General features: G+C 36.4%; 11 protein-coding genes across 11 annotated transcripts; 8 read left to right on the top strand and 3 right to left on the bottom strand.

Moving 5' to 3' along the window:
- Positions 1-883: 883 nt before the first annotated feature.
- Positions 884-4,068, top strand: glud2 (NAD+ dependent glutamate dehydrogenase; the record flags this gene model as incomplete). Its single annotated transcript, XM_004357856.1, has 2 exons — positions 884-1,894; positions 1,987-4,068. The coding sequence occupies 2 exons, from the start codon at positions 884-886 to the stop codon at positions 4,066-4,068; spliced, it is 3,093 nt and encodes a 1,030-aa protein (XP_004357913.1).
- A 286-nt stretch (positions 4,069-4,354) lies between these two features.
- DFA_00196 (uncharacterized protein) lies at positions 4,355-5,680 on the top strand (the record flags this gene model as incomplete). Its single annotated transcript, XM_004357855.1, has 1 exon — positions 4,355-5,680. The coding sequence occupies one exon, from the start codon at positions 4,355-4,357 to the stop codon at positions 5,678-5,680; it is 1,326 nt and encodes a 441-aa protein (XP_004357912.1).
- Positions 5,681-5,840: 160 nt separating this feature from the next.
- DFA_00195 (uncharacterized protein) lies at positions 5,841-7,094 on the top strand (the record flags this gene model as incomplete). The annotated part of the gene is made up of 1 exon (XM_004357854.1): positions 5,841-7,094. The coding sequence occupies one exon, from the start codon at positions 5,841-5,843 to the stop codon at positions 7,092-7,094; it is 1,254 nt and encodes a 417-aa protein (XP_004357911.1).
- Positions 7,095-7,256: 162 nt separating this feature from the next.
- On the top strand, positions 7,257-8,507 carry DFA_00194 (uncharacterized protein; the record flags this gene model as incomplete). The annotated part of the gene is made up of 1 exon (XM_004357853.1): positions 7,257-8,507. The coding sequence occupies one exon, from the start codon at positions 7,257-7,259 to the stop codon at positions 8,505-8,507; it is 1,251 nt and encodes a 416-aa protein (XP_004357910.1).
- A 191-nt stretch (positions 8,508-8,698) lies between these two features.
- Positions 8,699-10,077, top strand: DFA_00193 (uncharacterized protein; the record flags this gene model as incomplete). Its single annotated transcript, XM_004357852.1, has 2 exons — positions 8,699-8,779; positions 8,836-10,077. The coding sequence occupies 2 exons, from the start codon at positions 8,699-8,701 to the stop codon at positions 10,075-10,077; spliced, it is 1,323 nt and encodes a 440-aa protein (XP_004357909.1).
- Positions 10,078-10,231: 154 nt separating this feature from the next.
- DFA_00192 (uncharacterized protein) lies at positions 10,232-11,488 on the top strand (the record flags this gene model as incomplete). Its single annotated transcript, XM_004357851.1, has 1 exon — positions 10,232-11,488. The coding sequence occupies one exon, from the start codon at positions 10,232-10,234 to the stop codon at positions 11,486-11,488; it is 1,257 nt and encodes a 418-aa protein (XP_004357908.1).
- A 165-nt stretch (positions 11,489-11,653) lies between these two features.
- On the top strand, positions 11,654-12,916 carry DFA_00191 (uncharacterized protein; the record flags this gene model as incomplete). Its single annotated transcript, XM_004357850.1, has 1 exon — positions 11,654-12,916. One exon carries the CDS (start codon positions 11,654-11,656, stop codon positions 12,914-12,916), a length of 1,263 nt encoding a protein of 420 aa, XP_004357907.1.
- A 275-nt stretch (positions 12,917-13,191) lies between these two features.
- Positions 13,192-14,400, top strand: DFA_00190 (uncharacterized protein; the record flags this gene model as incomplete). Its single annotated transcript, XM_004357849.1, has 1 exon — positions 13,192-14,400. The coding sequence occupies one exon, from the start codon at positions 13,192-13,194 to the stop codon at positions 14,398-14,400; it is 1,209 nt and encodes a 402-aa protein (XP_004357906.1).
- Positions 14,401-14,513: 113 nt separating this feature from the next.
- DFA_00189 (uncharacterized protein) lies at positions 14,514-14,833 on the bottom strand (the record flags this gene model as incomplete). The annotated part of the gene is made up of 2 exons (XM_004357848.1): positions 14,514-14,774; positions 14,822-14,833. The coding sequence occupies 2 exons, from the start codon at positions 14,831-14,833 to the stop codon at positions 14,514-14,516; spliced, it is 273 nt and encodes a 90-aa protein (XP_004357905.1).
- Positions 14,834-14,908: 75 nt separating this feature from the next.
- DFA_00188 (uncharacterized protein) lies at positions 14,909-16,156 on the bottom strand (the record flags this gene model as incomplete). The annotated part of the gene is made up of 1 exon (XM_004357847.1): positions 14,909-16,156. The coding sequence occupies one exon, from the start codon at positions 16,154-16,156 to the stop codon at positions 14,909-14,911; it is 1,248 nt and encodes a 415-aa protein (XP_004357904.1).
- A 423-nt stretch (positions 16,157-16,579) lies between these two features.
- DFA_00187 (uncharacterized protein) lies at positions 16,580-18,027 on the bottom strand (the record flags this gene model as incomplete). The annotated part of the gene is made up of 3 exons (XM_004357846.1): positions 16,580-16,647; positions 17,333-17,665; positions 17,766-18,027. 3 exons carry the CDS (start codon positions 18,025-18,027, stop codon positions 16,580-16,582), a joined length of 663 nt encoding a protein of 220 aa, XP_004357903.1.
- Positions 18,028-18,345: the final 318 nt, after the last annotated feature.

Here is an 18,345-nt window from a genome sequence, read left to right as displayed (position 1 = left end):
ATCCTTCTTTCTCTCTTCATTAACGATCATCATTCATTCATTCATTCTTTCATTTCATTTAAATAGTTTTATTAACATATATATCTTTTCTTTCTCTTTCTATATATACCCCCTTTGTTTCATATCTCTTTGTTTTGTTGTTGTTGTTTATCTAGATTATTTATTTAAATTTTCATATCTAAAAAAAAAGGTAAAGTTTATAAATTAAACCTAGATTGTATCTCTGTATCTATCTTCTTTTATATAAAGATATAAAACTACCCTTACTTAAAGGTTGTTCGCACACTAGAGTCTGCTCCTCTCTTACTCTTCCTCACTCAAATTTGACGAGTCGTCACAAAGATAATAATAGTAATTAATAATAATAATAATAACAAAATAATGAGCCGATTATCCAACCAATCAACCAACAGAGTATTGGGACTGTGGATATAAAGATACAAACAATAACTATTGACAATAATGAAATGTGACATTCAATATTTAGTTGTTTAAATTGATTCATTACAAACAAAACATTCATTTGGGGCTTCGCGAGACGAGACGTTCCATGACCAAATATTCCTTCCATACCATCAAATCATCATCATCATTATCATCGATATCTTTGTTTTTTTTATTCAACAACCTCTGTTTTTTTAAAACTTTTCAACAGATTCTTCGCGTCTGGCTCAAGGGGATCCCTGATAGCTCACTTCCCATTAAACCATAACCAAAGTCTCTTCCTCTCCCTCTTCCCTAAACACACTAAACACACAACTAATCATATCATAGATAGACACAACAAAGAGTGTAGTGTTAATTGATCAAAATCCTTACTTTCTTTTACTTCATTTTCTTTTTCTTTTTCAAGACATTATATATATATTTCACGCGCAAAGAAATGAATCAAGGATTAACCATTAGTCAAGAGATTGCTGTTCAACCAGCCAAGACAGCCGTATACTTTACCAGCGAGGATAGTAATAGCTTGCATGCACTGTTGGAGCAAAACACATTCAAGCAACAAGCACAAGAGGTCAAGGCAATCCTCCAAAACGAGCGTCTGCTCGAGGCATCACGTGTCGACCCCGAAGTCGACTGGTTCTACTGCAAGTTGGGTATCGACAGCAACTACTTTGAGTCTACACCAGCTGTTGTCATTGCCCGTCACATCCTTTCGTTGTACGCCGCCAAGATGGTCAGTCACGCCACCGGCGCCAAACTCGAGGTACAATTGCAAAGCAAGACCGAGGGTAGTGCCACCTTTATCTCACCATCCAACCCGGGCAAACGTGACTCTCCAGCCATGTTGATCGAGCAGTACATCGAGTCACAGTACTTTGGCGAAGGGTATCATGACGAGACCCCACAACAACAAGCACCCGTCACTTTTGCCACTACTCTCAACTCGCCCAAACCACCTGCTTCCCTGCCACCCCACGGATACCGTCTTGCATGTTACCGTACCACCGGTACCGTGTCGAGTCAGTCTCCCGTCCACCTCCGTCTCTACTACCTCACCAAACCCATCTTCCCACAATCCGAGACACCCGTCTCGACCACCGAAGCCGATCTCGCCAAGATTGGAGATCTCCAGTTCCTCGAGCGTTCCTCAGAGGCCACCAAAAAGATCTACCAAGAGGTCATGAACGAGGTCGTCCACAAGCTCGGCCCAGTCATCAAGCACTACCCCTACCAAACCAACGGCTCGCGTCTCGTCGTTGCCTACCGTCGTGGATCCACCCACTCCTACTGGTCTGCCATCTCTGAGCTCTACCACTACCACCAAATGTACGCCACCCACAAGTACGTCGAACAATTCTCCAATGGTATCGTCATCTATTCCATCTATCTCCGTCCCCTCAAGCCTGAAGTTGACATCAACACCCTTATTGGAAAGATTGCTGAACAAGTAAATATTAAACAAACAAACAAACTATTATATTTGAAAGTATATTAATATCTATCTATTTCTATTTACTTTTGTTTGTTTTTTTTTTATAGGCATCAATTGTATATGTATTACCAAGAACATCACTTACATCATTATTCTTGTCACATCAATTATCATTCCCAGAGGTTACTTATGCATATGTTGGATGGAAGTTTGCCTACCAATTTTTGAATCGTTATGCAACAGAGTATAGTGCATTGGCACAGGCTATTGGCGACGATTCGACCAAGCAGTCAATGTTGGCCCAACTCAAGACACGTCTCTCCAAGGACACCTTTACTGAGGGTCGTGTACGTGACGCCATCATGCAATACCCAGAGTTGATCCGTCAGTTGTATGGTGACTTTGAAAAGTTCCATTTCAAGGGTACCAAGGGAGGTGCTAGCAAGTACGACGTTGAGCACGGTGCCGACATTATCCACACGATCAAACGTACCGTCAACAACGAGTTGGACGCCCAAATCTTTACCGCCATCCTCCAATTCAACCGTCATTTGCTCAAGACCAACTTTTACAAGACCACCAAGACTGCCCTTGTCTTCCGTCTCGACCCAGGATTCCTCTCCAAGCAAGAATACCAAAACACCCCATTCGCAGTGTTCTTTGTCGTCGGTTCCGAGTTCCGTGGTTTCCACATTCGTTTCCGTGATATTGCACGTGGTGGTATCCGTGTGATCCGTTCGCAAAACATGACTCAATACGATCACAACAGCAGCTCGTTGTTTGACGAGAATTACAATCTTGCATCGACCCAGCAGTCCAAGAACAAGGACATTGCCGAAGGTGGCAGCAAGGGCACCGTGCTCCTGTCGGCCGACCATCAGTCCAAGGCCGAGGTCGCCTTCCGCAAGTACATTGACGCGTTGGTCGACGTGTTGTTGCCCAACGACGAGATTGTCGATCATTTTGGTCGTGAGGAGATCCTCTTCCTCGGACCAGACGAAGGTACTGCCGACTTTATGAACTGGGCATCTGAGCATGCCAAGCAACGTGGTGCACATTTCTGGAAGGCCTTTACCACCGGCAAGAGTCTGTCCAAGGGTGGTATCCCACACGATCTCTACGGTATGACTACTCGTTCCATCCATCAATATGTACTTGGTACACTCGCCAAGCTCGGCCGTGACGAGAGCGCCTGCACCAAGTTCCAAACGGGTGGTCCAGACGGTGACCTCGGATCCAACGAAATCAAGATATCCAAGGACAAGACGATCGGCATTGTCGACGGGTCCGGAGTACTCTACGATCCAGTCGGTTTGGACCGTGCAGAGATCACTCGTCTTGCCGGCAAGCGTCAGATGGGCCGTTACTTTGACAAGTCCAAGTTGTCGGCCCAAGGCTTCTTTGTCGACGTTCAAGACAACGACGTCAAGTTGCCCAGCGGCGAGATTGTCGAGAGTGGCTTAATCTTCCGTAACAACTTCCATCTCAACCCATTGTCGTCGGCCGATATCTTTGTGCCATGCGGCGGTCGTCCCGAGTCGGTCCAACTCGTCAACGTCAACACGTTGTTCACCAACAGCGGCGAATCACGTTTCCCAATCATCGTCGAGGGTGCCAACCTCTTCTTTACGCAAAAGGCCCGTCTCATGCTCGAAGAAAAGGGCGCCATCATTTTCAAGGACGCCTCGGCCAACAAGGGAGGTGTCACCTCGTCTTCGCTCGAGGTGCTCTCTGCGCTCGCACTCAACGACGACGAGTTCAAGGAACACATGTGTGTCAAGGACGGCCAAGAGGCCCCCGCCTTTTACCAAGCCTACATCAAGGACGTGCACCACACCATCGAAGAGAATGCCCGTCTCGAGTTCCAGTGTATCTGGGCCGAGCATGAAAAGACAAAGACCTCGCGTTGCATCCTCTCGGATCTCATCTCCAACAAGATCAACCACCTCAACGACGCCATCCAAGACTCGCCACTCTGGGACAACCAGTCGCTCAAGAAGCGTATCATCTCAGAGGCCTGTCCCAAGGTTCTCTTGAATCTCTTGGGTGTCGACAAGATCATCGAGCGTGTCCCCGTCCCATACGTCAAGGCCATCTTTGGCAGCTACCTCGCCTCTCGTTTCGTCTATGAATGTGGTTTGTCCAATTCTGAATTTGCTTTTTATACCTTTATTCAAAAATTACTCTAAAAACAATCAAATCCTAAGAAGGAATAAGAAATAAGAAATAAGAATAGATCACATATATATATATAAAATAAAACTAATATTAAACCCAACCCTTTTAAAACAAATATAACTAAACTAAACTAAACCAAACAAACAAATTAACTTGGATTTTTTTTTTTGTATAATATATTCTTATTTTTTTCTAATACACATATTTTTGCAAGAGGACTGATACTAGTGTTGATAACATACAATGTGTATCATGATTGATAGATAGTTAGATAGATAGATAAATAGATAATATAATATGACATCACAATTCTTAGGAAGACAAAAGAATAATAATGATGATGATAATGTAAAAGTATGGACAAAGATTGATGAAACATTATTTAGAAGAGTTTGGAATAACAAGGTATTACAAAGATTGATATGCTCAAAGATTAAAGATTATCTATCAAAAGATGATCGTGCTGTTTTGATCAGTTCTGGTGCTGCAGGTGTAATAGAAAGGTACAAAGCTGATAGATTGGAATTCATTAAAAGTAATAGTCTATATGGAGCATATGGTGGTGATTATGCACTGTATAGTTGTTACTTCCTCACTGTCGATCTCTTTATATCTCATTATGACAGTTATCAAAAGAAGACAACTAGAGGACAATCGGTCATTGACGATTTGTCTTACAACAAACGAAACTATAGAGACACATGGTTGTTTCGTAGAGTATTTGATATATTGAAAGAAAGAGGTATGGAGCCTGAATCAATGGCAACTGTTAATACTTGGAGAAATGTCATCAAATCAAATAATGTAGAATGGTACAACTATGTAAAATCAAAGTTTCCAATGCCCGCCACTGGCATACACCATTTCAAAAAAGAGTTGGTCCCTCTATCGGCCAAACCATCACAAGATAATTATCGTGCCATTCATCCAATGACTGGTACTGAATTATTGGCTGAACTACTCCAAGATCTCATCGATTTCGATCCATCAGAGAATTGGTTAGAACGTGTCAATTTTTCGTATTTGGCAGAGCATGGATTAGTAGATATCCTCGAGACGATAGAGATGCATGCAGGCTCATATATTCCACGTACACTTACACCCACTCCACCCGGATACGTATCCAAATCACAACAGGTTCAATATCTCGACCGTCACCTAACAGAACATACAATGACGGTAGCCATTCAACACAAACAAATCGCATTCATAAAGTGTCTCTACAAAGTCTCCAAGATTCCATTGACTCTTTCAACTCTGATGGCAATAGCTCGTACATGCGACCTCCCATTCATCATTGCACTACACAATATCGAGCCAGAAGCCGGTCGTCTATACACCATCTTTCTTCATGTTATGAGCTCCAAATTCAGCCAATACTTTGCCATCTCACCTCATAGTGTATCAAAATGCAAAAACTTTAGAAAGGAGTTCACCGACCATGTCAAATCACTCAATTACCTAGACCACAACCTCAAATGTTTCACCGACACTGCCACCTTGGATGCGACCGCGCGAGTCATCTACCAACCCAAAAATACTGAACAACATTTTTCAATATTCCAACAACACGATCCCCAAATATCAACCTTTTCATTTGATGATGTTGATGATACTAGATAATGTAAATGAATGAAATGTATATATATTTTTTTTTCCACAACCTTCTTTTTTTTTTACTCATGTGAAGTTTGCAAATATTTGCTGCTCAGTCGATGATAAGGAGATACAGATAAATAATAATAATCAGAATAATAGTATATTTATATATATATATATTTAGATGACATCACAGTTCTTAGGAAGACGGAAGAATGATGATGATGTAAAAGTAAAGACAAAGATTGATGAAACACTATTTAGAAGAGTGTGGAATAACATAGTGCTAAGAAGATTGATATGTTCAAAGATTAAAGATTATCTATCAAAAGAAGATCGTGTTGCTTTGATTGGATCGGGCCTTGCAAGTGTAATAGAAAGGTACAAGGCCGATCCATTACAATTCATTCAGAGCCATAGCAATAGTAACCTCGTTGCAATCTTTTATTATGAGTTCCTCACGGCCGATCTCTTTAAATTTCATTATGATACCTATTGCAAGGAAATAAGTGTTGCAGCAGTAATAAATGCCTTGTCAATCAACAGACGAAACTATAGAGACACATGGCTGTTTCGTAGGGCGTTTGATATATTAAAAGACAGAGGTTTGCGACCTGAATCAATGGAATCTGCTAATGTTGTCTATATTTGGCGAAGTGTGATTAAATCAAATAATGTCGAGTTGTACAACTATACCAAGTCGGTACTTCCAATGCTCGACAGACACCATTTCAAAAATGAGATGGTTCCACGAGCAGCCAAACCAGAAAATGATCCTTGGAGTAAAAGTGTACAACCAATGACCGGCACTGATTTATTGGCTCGATTACTCCAAGATCTCATCGACTTTGACCCAACTGATAATTGGTTAGAGTTGGTAGATTTCTCGTATTTGGCAGAGAATGGATTAGTAGATATCCTCGAGACAATACATATGCATGCAGGCTCATGTATACAACTTTCTGTCTCTGACAAGCAGAGTCGTTGTCAACTCAATGAACACACAATGATGGTGGCTATCCAAAACAATCAAATCGAATCTATTAAGTGTCTCTACAAACTCTTCAAGATTCCATTTAGTCACGAGACTCTAATGCTAGCAGCTCGTACTTGTGACCTCTCATTCATTATTGCATTGCACAATATCGAGCCTGAAGCCGGTCGTCTATACACCATCTTTCTTCATGTCATTAGCTCCACATTCAACGCATACCTTCGTTCAGATGATTTTAGATGCAACAACTTTAGAAAAGAATTCATTGATCATGTGAAACCTCTTAATTACATCAACAAGAGACTTGAACAACAAATCAACACTGATCTTGCTATTGGCAAGTGGCCAAGGATCAAATACCAACCAAGAAATACCCAACACCATTTTACAATGTTTCAACAACACGATACCCAAATACCATCATTATCATTTGATAATATATAAATGTACATTCTTTAAATTCTAATCCAACAATACTATTATTTAATTATTGTCTTTTTTTTATTTTTTCTCATCTTCTTCACTTGTTATGCACTGTGGAGCACTAAAGGAAATCAGTCGATGATAAGGAGATACAAATAAATAATAATAATAATATATATTTAGATGACATTACAATTCTTAGGAAGACAAAAGAATAAGAATGATGAAAAAGTAAAGATTGATGAAACATTATTTAGAAGAGTTTGGAATAACAAGGTATTACAAAGATTGATATGTTCAAAGATTAAAGATTATCTATCAACAAAAGATCGTGCTGCGTTGATTAGATCGGGTGCTGCAAGTAACATAGAGATGTACAAGGCTGACATAACACAATTCATTAGAAGCAATTACGGTAGCCTCGTAGCAATCTTTTATTGTGAGTTTCTCACAGTCGATCTCTTTAAATTGCATTTTGATACCTATTGCAAGGAAACAAGTATTTCAGAAGTAATGGATGCCTTTTCACACAACAACCGACACAGTAGAGACACATGGTTGTTTCGTAGGGTAATCGATATCTTGAAAGACAGAGGTATAAAACCCGAATCAATGTCAACCGTTAATACTTGGCGACACGTGATCGAATCAAATAATGTAGATTTGTACAACTATGTAAAGTCGGTACTTCCAATGCCCACTAGAGAGTCTATCAAAAAAGATTTGGTTCCACGAGCAGCCATGCCATATAGTTGGAATAAAACTATCTATCCATTGACTGGCACTGATGTGTTGGCTGAACTACTCCAAGATCTCATCGACTTGGACCCAACAGAGAATTGGTTAGAGTGTGTAGATTTCTCGTATTTGGCACTGATGGAAAAAGTAGATATCCTCGAGACTATAGCGATGTATGCAATGCCGTGTATCCCCTATCTTGCAAAACCTTATTCCCAATATAGCCTTGGTCGTCAACTCAATGAACGGACAATGATGCTGGTCATCCAAAGAAAACGAATCGAATCTATTAAGTGTCTCTACAAATCCTTCAAGATTCCATTGAGTCACAAGGCCCTAATGGCAGCAGCTCGTACCTGTGACCTCCCATTCATCATTGCATTGAATAATATCGAGCCTGCAGCAGGTCGTCTATACACTATCTTTCTTCTTGCTATTAGCTCCAAATTCAATGTATATCTCCATGCAGATGATTTTAGATGCGAAAACTTTAGAGAAGCATTCATCAATCATGTTAAACCCCTTAATTACATTCACAAGAGACTGCAACGACAAATCAACAACAATTATGTTGATTTAAGGCAGTGGCCAAGGCTCGATTACCAACCAACATATATCCAACAACATTTTGCAATGTTTCAACAACAATCTAGTGATGACACCAACATTCCATTATTATCATTTGATGATATATAAATGAAATGTACATTCTGCAAGGGCTCGATCCAATCTAAAAATAAAGAATAACTTCTTGTTGAGTTTGGCTATCTATCCAAACGGTAAGGTGTTTGTTTGTTGGTAACGCCTGCCATCGGAGAGGTGAACATAACAACAATAATAATAACAATGACATAGATAAATGATTATTAATAGTACTAAGAATAATAATGACACTTAGTAATAGAGCATTTGAAAACAATTTTGACCTTTGTTGTGCAGAACTCATCTTCATTTCGAAAAGCAAATCGGTCTATGATAGGAGATACAAATAATTAATAATAATATTATATATCTATATATTTAGATGACATTACAATTCTTAGGAAGACAAAAGAATGATGATGATGTAAAAGTAAAGACAAAGGTTGATGAAACATTATTTAGAAGAGTTTGGAATAACATAGTGCTAAGAAGATTGATATGTTCAAAGATTAAAGATTATCTATCAAAAGAAGATCGGGCAGTTCTGATCAGCTCTAGTGCTGCAAAGACTATAGAAAGGTACAAGGCTGATACATTACAATTCGTTCAAAGTAATCGACTATTGTCAATCTTTGATTGTGAGTTTCTCACGGCCGATCTCTTTAAATTGCATTTTGATACCTATTGCAAGGAAACAAGTATTTTAGAGGTAATAGAGGCCTTTTCACACAACAACCGACACAGTAGAGACACATGGCTGTTTCGTAGGGTAATTGATATCTTGAAAGACAGAGGTATAAAACCCGCATCATTATCAAGCATCTATACTTGGCGAAACGTAATCAAATCAAATAATGTCGAGTTGTACAACTATGCAAAGTCGGTGCTTCCAATGCTCGAGAGACACCATTTCAAAAACTACTTGGTTTCATATGCAACACAACGAGATCATTGGGGTGTAGGTATCCTTCCATCAATACCTGGTACTGCTGTGTTGGCTCAATTACTCGGCGATCTCATCGATTTGGATCCAACCGAGAATTGGCTAGAGTATGTAGATTTCTCGTATTTGGCATATAATGGATTAGTAGATATCCTCGAGACAATACATATGCATGCAGCTCCATGTATCCCATTGACTGTAAAACCTCCAAATTATCGCTTGGGTCATCAACTCAATGAAGGAACAATGAAAGTAGCCATCCAACAAAAACAAATCGAATCTATTCGTTGTCTCTACAAAGTCTTCAAGATTCCATTGAGTTACGAGACTCTATTACTCGCAGCTCGTTCTTGTGACCTCTCATTCATCATTGCACTCCACAATATCGAGCCAGGAGCAGGTCGTCTATACACTATCTTTATTCATGTAGTTAGCTCCACATTCAACGCATACGTCCATTCAAATGATTCCCAATGCAAAGATTTTAGAAAAGAATTCATCGATCATGTTAAACCTCTTAATTTCATTGATAAGAGATTGGAGCAACAAATCATCAATTATAACGCTATTGGCAAGTGGCCAAGGATCAAATACCAACCAACAACAAATACCCAACAATATCTTACAATGTTTCAACAATCTGATAAAGACACCAATATACCATCATTATCATTTGATTAATATATACATTCTTTAATCCAACGATATTATTATTTTATTTATATGTCTTTTTTTTTTTGTTTTTTTATCGCATGATCTTCTTCATTTCAAAGCAGTCGATGATAAGGAGATAAAGATAATTAATAATAATAATAATATATCTATATATATTTAGATGAAATTAAAGTTCTTAGGAAGAAAAAAGAATATTGATGATGATGAAAAAGTAAAGACAAAGATTGATGAAATACTATTTAGAAGAGTATGGAATAACATAGTGTTAAAAAGAATGATATGTTCAAAGATTAAAGATTATCTATCAAAAGAGGATCGTGCTCTTCTTACCAAACCTGGAGCTGCAAGTGACATAGAAAGGTACCAGGCTGATCCATTTCAATTCATTCAGAGCTCTCTCTTCAAGGACAGGCGTGAATATGCTCTCTTTGGTTGTGAGTTTCTCACAGTCGATCTCTTTAAATCGTATTTTAATACCCATTGTAAGGAAATACGTATTTCAACAGCTTTAGAAGTTTTGTCACTCAACAGACGAAACTATAGAGACATATGGCTGTTTCGTAGTGTATTTGATTACTTGAAAGAAAGAGGTATGGAGCCTGAATCAATGGCAACTATCCATATGTGGCGAAATGTAATCGAATCAAATAATGTAGATTTGTACAACTATGTAAAATCGGTGTTTCCAATGCCCGAGTTCTTAAGAATAAAATGCTCTGTGGTTCCATTAGCAGCCAAATCTCCAACGAGGGTAAATACTTGGAGTTACACTATCCACCCTCATCCTGGAACTGAATTGTTGGCTCAATTACTCGACGATCTCATCGACTTGAACCCAACAGAGAATTGGTTAGAGTGTGTAGATTTCTCATATTTGGCAGAGAATGGATCGGTAAATATTCTAGAGACGATCGTGGCTCATGCAGGTCCATTCATTCCATGTAATTCAAAAGTACCCCCACATTTCGATGAATATACTATGATCGTAGCCATCCAACACAGAAAAATCGACTCGATTAGGCGTCTCTACCTTGTCAACAAGGTTCCATTCAGTTTTGCAACTCTAATGGCAGTGGCTCGTACATGTGACCTCTCATTCATCATTGCACTGCACAATATCGAGCCTGAAGCTGGTCGTCTATACACTATCTTTCTTCATGTCATTAACTTTAGATTCAACTTATACTTTCCACCAAATGATCTCCGATGCAATAACTTTAGAACAGAATTCATCAATCATGTTAAACCTCTTAATTTCATTGATAAGATACTGGAGCAACAAATCAACACCAATCTTGCTATTGGCAAGCATCCAAGAAACAAAAACCAACCAGCAAATACTCAACAACATTTTGCAATATTTCAACGATATGGTGACAACACCAACATACCATCATTATCATTTGATGATATATAAATGTATATTCTTTAATCAAACAATATAATTATTATTTGTCTTTTTTTTTTTTCGTAAAATCAATTTTTTTTAAATATCTTTCTTTGTGCAAATGGATGATCATTTCAAATCAGCTGCTCAGTCGATGCTAAGGAGATACAGATAAATAATAAGAAGAATATTTAGATGACATTACAAATCTTAGGAAGACAAAAGAATAAGAATAATGATGAAAAAGTAAAGACAAAGATAGATGAAACACTATTTCGAAGAGTATGGAATAACATAGTGCTACAAAGGTTGATATGTTCAAAGATTAAAGATTATCTATCAAAAGAGGATCGTGTTGCTTTGATCACTGGCCCTGCAAAGGTTATAGAAAGGTACAAGGCTGATCCATCACAATTCATTAAAAGCAATAACAATAGCATATTGTCACTCTTTTATTGTGAGTGCCTCACAGTCGATCTCTGTATGATGTATTTTGATACCTATTGCTCAAAAGTACCTGTTGCAGCAGTAATAGATGCCTTATCAGTCAACAGAAGAAGCTATATAGACACATGGTTGTTTCGTAGGGCGTTTGATATTTTCAAAGACAGAGGTATAAAGCCTGAATCAATGACAAGCATCTATACTTGGCGAAACGTAATCAAATCAAATAACGTAGAGTTTTACAACTATGCCAAATCGGTGCTTCCAATGCTCGAGAGACACCATTTCCTAGATGATTTGGTTCCAATAGCAACACAACCAGAAAATGATCCTTGGAGTAAAAGTGTACATCGATTGCCTGGCACTGATTTATTGGCTCAATTACTCGACGATCTTATCGACTTGGATCCAACCGAGAATTGGTTAGAGCGCGTTAATTTCTCGTATTTGGCAGAGAATGGATTAGTAGATATCCTCGAGACTATACATAAGCATGCAGGCTCATGTATCCCAATGCTTGTAAAACCTAAATATATATCTAAATATCAAAGTCAAAGTGGCCGTCAACTCAATGAACACACAATGATGGTGGCTATCCAAAACAAACAAATCAACTCAATTCGGTGTCTCTACAAAGTTTTCAATATTCCATTGAGTCATGCAAATCTAATGCTGGTAGCTCGTACCTGTGACCTCCCATTCATCATTGCATTGCATAATATCGAGCCTGAAGCTGGCCGTCTATATACTATCTTTCTTCATGTAGTTAGCTTCAATTTCGGCCTACACTTTCCACCAAATGATCCCCAATGCTATATCTTTAGAAAAGAATTCATCGATCATGTTAAACCTCTTAATTTCATTAATAAGATACTGGAACAACAAATCAACACCGATTTTTCTATTGGCAAGTGGCCAAGGATCAAATACCAACCAAGAAATGCTCAACACCATTTTACAATATTTCAACAATCTGGTGACGACACCAATATACCATCATTATCATTTGATTAATATATAAATGAAATGTACAATCATTAAATCCAAACAATATTATTATTTAATTATTTATTTTATCTTTTTTTAAAGAGAAAAGAAGAAGATATGATTCTCTAAGAATAAAGACATTTTTTTTGATCAAAAGCATCTTCGCTTTGCATGTGCCCTGAAGCACGAAAAGCAAATCAGTAGATGATAAGGAGATACAGATAAATAATAATAGGATTAATAATAATAATAATATATATATATTTAGATGACATTACAATTCTTAGGAAGACAAAAGAATAATGAAGGTTGATGAAACACTATTTAGAAGAGTATGGAATAACATAGTGCTAAGAAGATTGATATGTTCAAAGATTAAAGATTATCTATCAGAAGATGATCGGGTAGTTCTGATCAGCTCTAGTGCTGCAAAGACTATAAAAATGTACATGGAAGATCCATTACAATTCATTAAAAGCAAAGGCAATAACAATAACATAGTGTCAATCTTTTATTGTGAGTTTCTCACAGTCGATCTCTTTAAATCTCATTATGATACCTATTGCAAGGATATACCTGTTGCGTCAGTAATAGATGCCATATCATACAACAGACGAAACTATAGAGACATATGGCTGTATTGTAGGGCGTTTGATTTCTTGAAAGAAAGAGGGTTGCGACCCGAATCAATCCAATCAGTTTCAAACATCTATACTTGGCAACACGTAATCAAATCAAATAACGTAGAGTTTTACAACTATGCCAAGTCGGTGTTTCCAATGCTCGACAGAAACCATTACAAAAATGAGTTGGTTCCACGAGCAGCCAAACCACAAAAGGATTATTGGGGTCATATACAGCCGATGACTGGCACTGATTTGTTGGCTCAACTACTCGACGATCTCATCGACTTTGACCCAACAGAGAATTGGCTAGAATGTGTAGATTTCTCATATTTGGCAAAGAATGGAATAGCAGATATTATCGAGACAATACATATGCATGCAGGTTCATGTATCCCAATGCTTGCAAAACCTATATCTAAATATCACTTTGACCGTCAACTCAATGAACATACTATGACGGTGGCCATTCAAAACAAACAAATCAACTCTATTAGGTGTCTCCACAAAGTCTGCAAGATTCCATTGAGTTATGCCACTCTACTGCTAGTAGCTCGTACTCGTGACCTCTCATTCATCATTGCACTCCACAATATCGAGCCAGAGGCTGGTCGTCTATACACTATCTTTCTTATTGTTATTAGCTCCACATTCAACGCATACTTTCGTTCAGATGATCCCCAATGCAACAACTTTAGAAAAGAATTCATTGATCATGTCAAACCTCTTAATTTCATTAATAAGACAATGGAACAACAAATCAACACCAATCTTGCTATTGGCAAGTGGCCAAGGATTAAATACCAACCAAGAAATGCTCAACACCATTTTACAATGTTTCAACAATCTGGTGCAGACACCAACATACCATCATTATCATTTGATTAATATATAAATAAAATGTACATTCTTCAATTCACAATCAACAAATATTAATAATATTAATAATTAATAATATTAATAATTAATAATAATCACAATAATTTCATATATATATATAATTAATAATCAACCACTGCCTCGACCACTGCTGATACTACCTCTGCTACCACCGCCTCTACTACTGCATCAACCACTGCCGACACTACTTCTGCCACTACTGCCGACACAACCTCTGCTACCACTACCGACACTACTTCTGCTACATCTACTGCCGACACCACCACCGCCGACACTACAACCGACAACACCACTGGTGATGCTGGTATGATCAAGGCCTCAATGATTTCATTGGCTGCCATTTCATCCATTGTACTTCTTTTCTAAACAAAAAAAGATGATAATATAATAAAGAGGGGAATATATATACAATTTGTACCATTGTAATTCCATTTTGTACAACTAAAAATATTATTTATTTATTTAATTATTTAATTATTGTTTATTTATTTAATTATTATTTATTTATTTCTATAGTTGGTAAACCTTTTTGAATTGATAAATAATATTTTTGATTTCGATTTAAAAATGCACCATATAATGATCCTTTTTCCAAAAATAGAACAGTTTGATATTGGTCTTTAAACTTTCTAATTGAAATTGAGAAATTAAATAATTTAATAGTATCAATTTGAGATTGTAGAATTTCATCCAATGATAATTTATAATCATGTTCTCTTTGAATATCCAATTCTAGGGTTTTAATATTATTCGGTATTGGGTTTGGAATGATTGTAATAGTTGAACCATATTTTAATTGAACTGATAAATGATTGATTGTAGATGGTGCTTTACAAATTAAATGAATGTCTGATAATGTTAGATGAGTTAAAGATGGTGGATACTCTGTTGGAAGAAGTGATGGATTTCCCCAATGAATGACATAGGATTGTAGGTTGGGTGGAAGTTGTGTCATTTTAAAATCACTTTTTTTAATGGTTAATTTAACAAGATTGGTTGTTGGAAAACATGATGATAAAGTGGTTGAATTGGGTAGAATATAATTTTGAATGGTTAAATCTTCTACATTGTAAGGTATTGATCCTCTAACCAAATCATTATGAACATGAGCAAATGAAAGATGTAATTTTTTAACATTGATTGGGATGAATCCAGGTTGAATGTATGGACAATAATATAAAGATAGATTGGTGATTGTCGTTGGAAGAGGTGAGTTGATTATTTCCATATTGATATGAAGTGATTGGAGATTTGGCGGTAATGAAATAGGACTGTTTCCACTAGATGGCATATATCTGACTGATAAATGTTTGACGGAATCTGGCAAGTCAATTCTACCAATAATTCCCTTTTGACAAGACCGAATTGTCAAATACTCTAATTGACCAAGATGTTTGAGTGAAAAGTCGACTGGGCCAGTATAATCTTGCATTTCAGTACGTATGTACGATAGAGTAAGCGAACGAAGAGTCGTTGGGAAATCTGGATACACTTTGATTTCATTGTTGATTTGGTGGGTGAGTACCAATTGAGGAGAATACAATTTTAAAGTTTCTAGGGTTGGTGGATACTTGAAATGGTTCTCGTCCAATATTCTAAGATCGTTGGTTCCAAATCTCTTGAGTGATTTTGGTAGTACAAGTGATTTGATGCTATCGTCAACATTGTCAAAAACAAATTCCTCCATATATTTTTCGTAAAAGTCTAATGATAGATTATCGTATTTGACAAGACTGAGAAACATTCAAACTTTCCAGTGGTGGTTGGAATTTCTACAATATCTGTTTTACTTTTACAAAATACTCTGTCAAATAAATGATTGTCCAACGATTGAAAATGATGATTGTATTTGGCTACATTGTCTGATCCTGCACCCCAAGTGACTCCACCAATGACCAAATGATGCTGAATCGATTGTTTAAATATTGTTTTGAATGATTTTAAAAAGAATTGATTGGTGGTCCCAGTGGATGAGTCATCCCGACACCTATCGGTCAATCTGTTTACCTCCAAGTTTTGATCACCTTGAATGTAAATCAATTCTAATTTATTAAATCCAAAATTACCAAATTATTTATTATATTATTTGAATCGAATGGGTAATCTAGTCAACTTTAAAATATTGAATAATCTCTTGCATGTCAATAATAAACAAATAATATCTATATCATCTTGAATTGAATTGATAATATAAATTAAATCTTTCTTTTTCTTCTTCTTCTTTTTGAATCATATCTATAATTTTATAAATGTATATATAAAAATCTTTTTGGTATAGGTATTCGTAATCGTTAACGGTTGATCCACCAATACTTTTTATTATTTACAGAAAACCGAAAAACAATTCAAAAAAAACGAATTTGTAAACCACCAAATTTGGATAATGAAATCATTTTTTAAAATATAGAATAATAATTTTTTTAACCCATATGGTTCTATATATCTATATGATATTCTATATTTGTTCATTTTGATCTATGGATATTCTTTTTTTCCTTTTCTTTTTCTTTTTTTTTTTTTGATTGATTTTTAATACATTTTTATTCTCTCATTTATTTTAATTTTATATTATTATTATTATTATGTGATTTGTTATTATTATTACAGTTGTTTCAAATTGATATGTATTTCCATATTTCTATTGTGTATGAATTTTATTGGCATAGCGTGATAGCCCCAAGGGGATAGATCGTATTATATATCCATAATCAGTCTCTAATGATTGTGCTAGTATTGGATCGTGGTCACTCCCTATATTGGTAAAATAAACATATTTCAAAGTTGTATAGCTGTGAATCTCTTTTAATCTTTCACAAATATATGAAAAGTGTCCATGCATAACTAGATATTTGCATTTCAACAAGTGGAAAGAATAAAACAGAAATTAGAAAAATAGATAACATCTATAATAATAATAAACTTGACGAACCATTGATTTTCAAAGAGATGAGTGATTTGTTTGTTTTGACTGCATCGAATATTGATACCATTTGGGTATGTAAATTTGATTTCACACCACCAATTGTCATGTGTTGGATTTGATTTCTTTTTAACAGTTCAACGACCATCGATATATGCTTTGGCATTGAAGTAACATCAATACGAAGACATTCAAGATTGGGCAGACTGAGTGTGAATCGATTGAATAGCTCGTAGTCGTAGGACTCATAATGATCTCCAACCAACTTGACAGTTTTAATATATGGTGATCCTGTCAATACTTGACATGATTGTTCGATATGAATTCGGTTATCTAATAATAATAATAATAAATGAAATAAAATCGACGAGCGAGTTAACTCCGGGGGTGTGAATATATCATAAATGGATAGATAAAAGGTAATAATACATACAATCAATACTGTGAATTTGGTATTTATCGATATGTGGAATCATTGATGGCAAACAAATGGCTGTGTGAAGTTCTTTCTTGTTTTTCTGAACACGGACTTCAGACATAAAGAATCTGGTACTTGGTCTTTCTGCATATAGATTTCTGGCAAATGGTGATCCATCGATAGAATACTCTTTGATCGTTGTATTCTCTTGAGATCTTGATAGATTGATTCGATTATTGGTCGCGCTATAGAAGAAAGGGACTTGTAAGAGAGACATATGGCAATAACATATATATATATATTATCACATAACGGATATTTGTTATCTTTGAATGTTTTGAATTGTTTGGTGATAGACTGATATTTATCTGTCTCTTTTGTTGTTGTCATCTTCTTTGTTAGTTTTTTTTAAAATAGTTTCGAGCAATATTATTAATAGCAACAAGTATTGCTAACAACAAGTGACTAAAGAGAATTGATGACTAGACATCTAGCTGAGGTCAACCCAAGAATGTTTAAAGGCTTAGTTTTGATAAATATTAATTATTTTAGAATTTATTTATTTATTTATTTAAATGTTCTCGGCCTAGGTGAG

Source organism: Cavenderia fasciculata (genome assembly GCF_000203815.1).
Source record: "Cavenderia fasciculata unplaced genomic scaffold Scf_Dfasci-F-a-11f03.f1-5, whole genome shotgun sequence".
NCBI lineage: Eukaryota > Evosea > Eumycetozoa > Acytosteliales > Cavenderiaceae > Cavenderia > Cavenderia fasciculata.
Note: the sequence above shows the minus strand (reverse complement) of the source record. Positions and strands in the feature narration are given on the sequence as shown.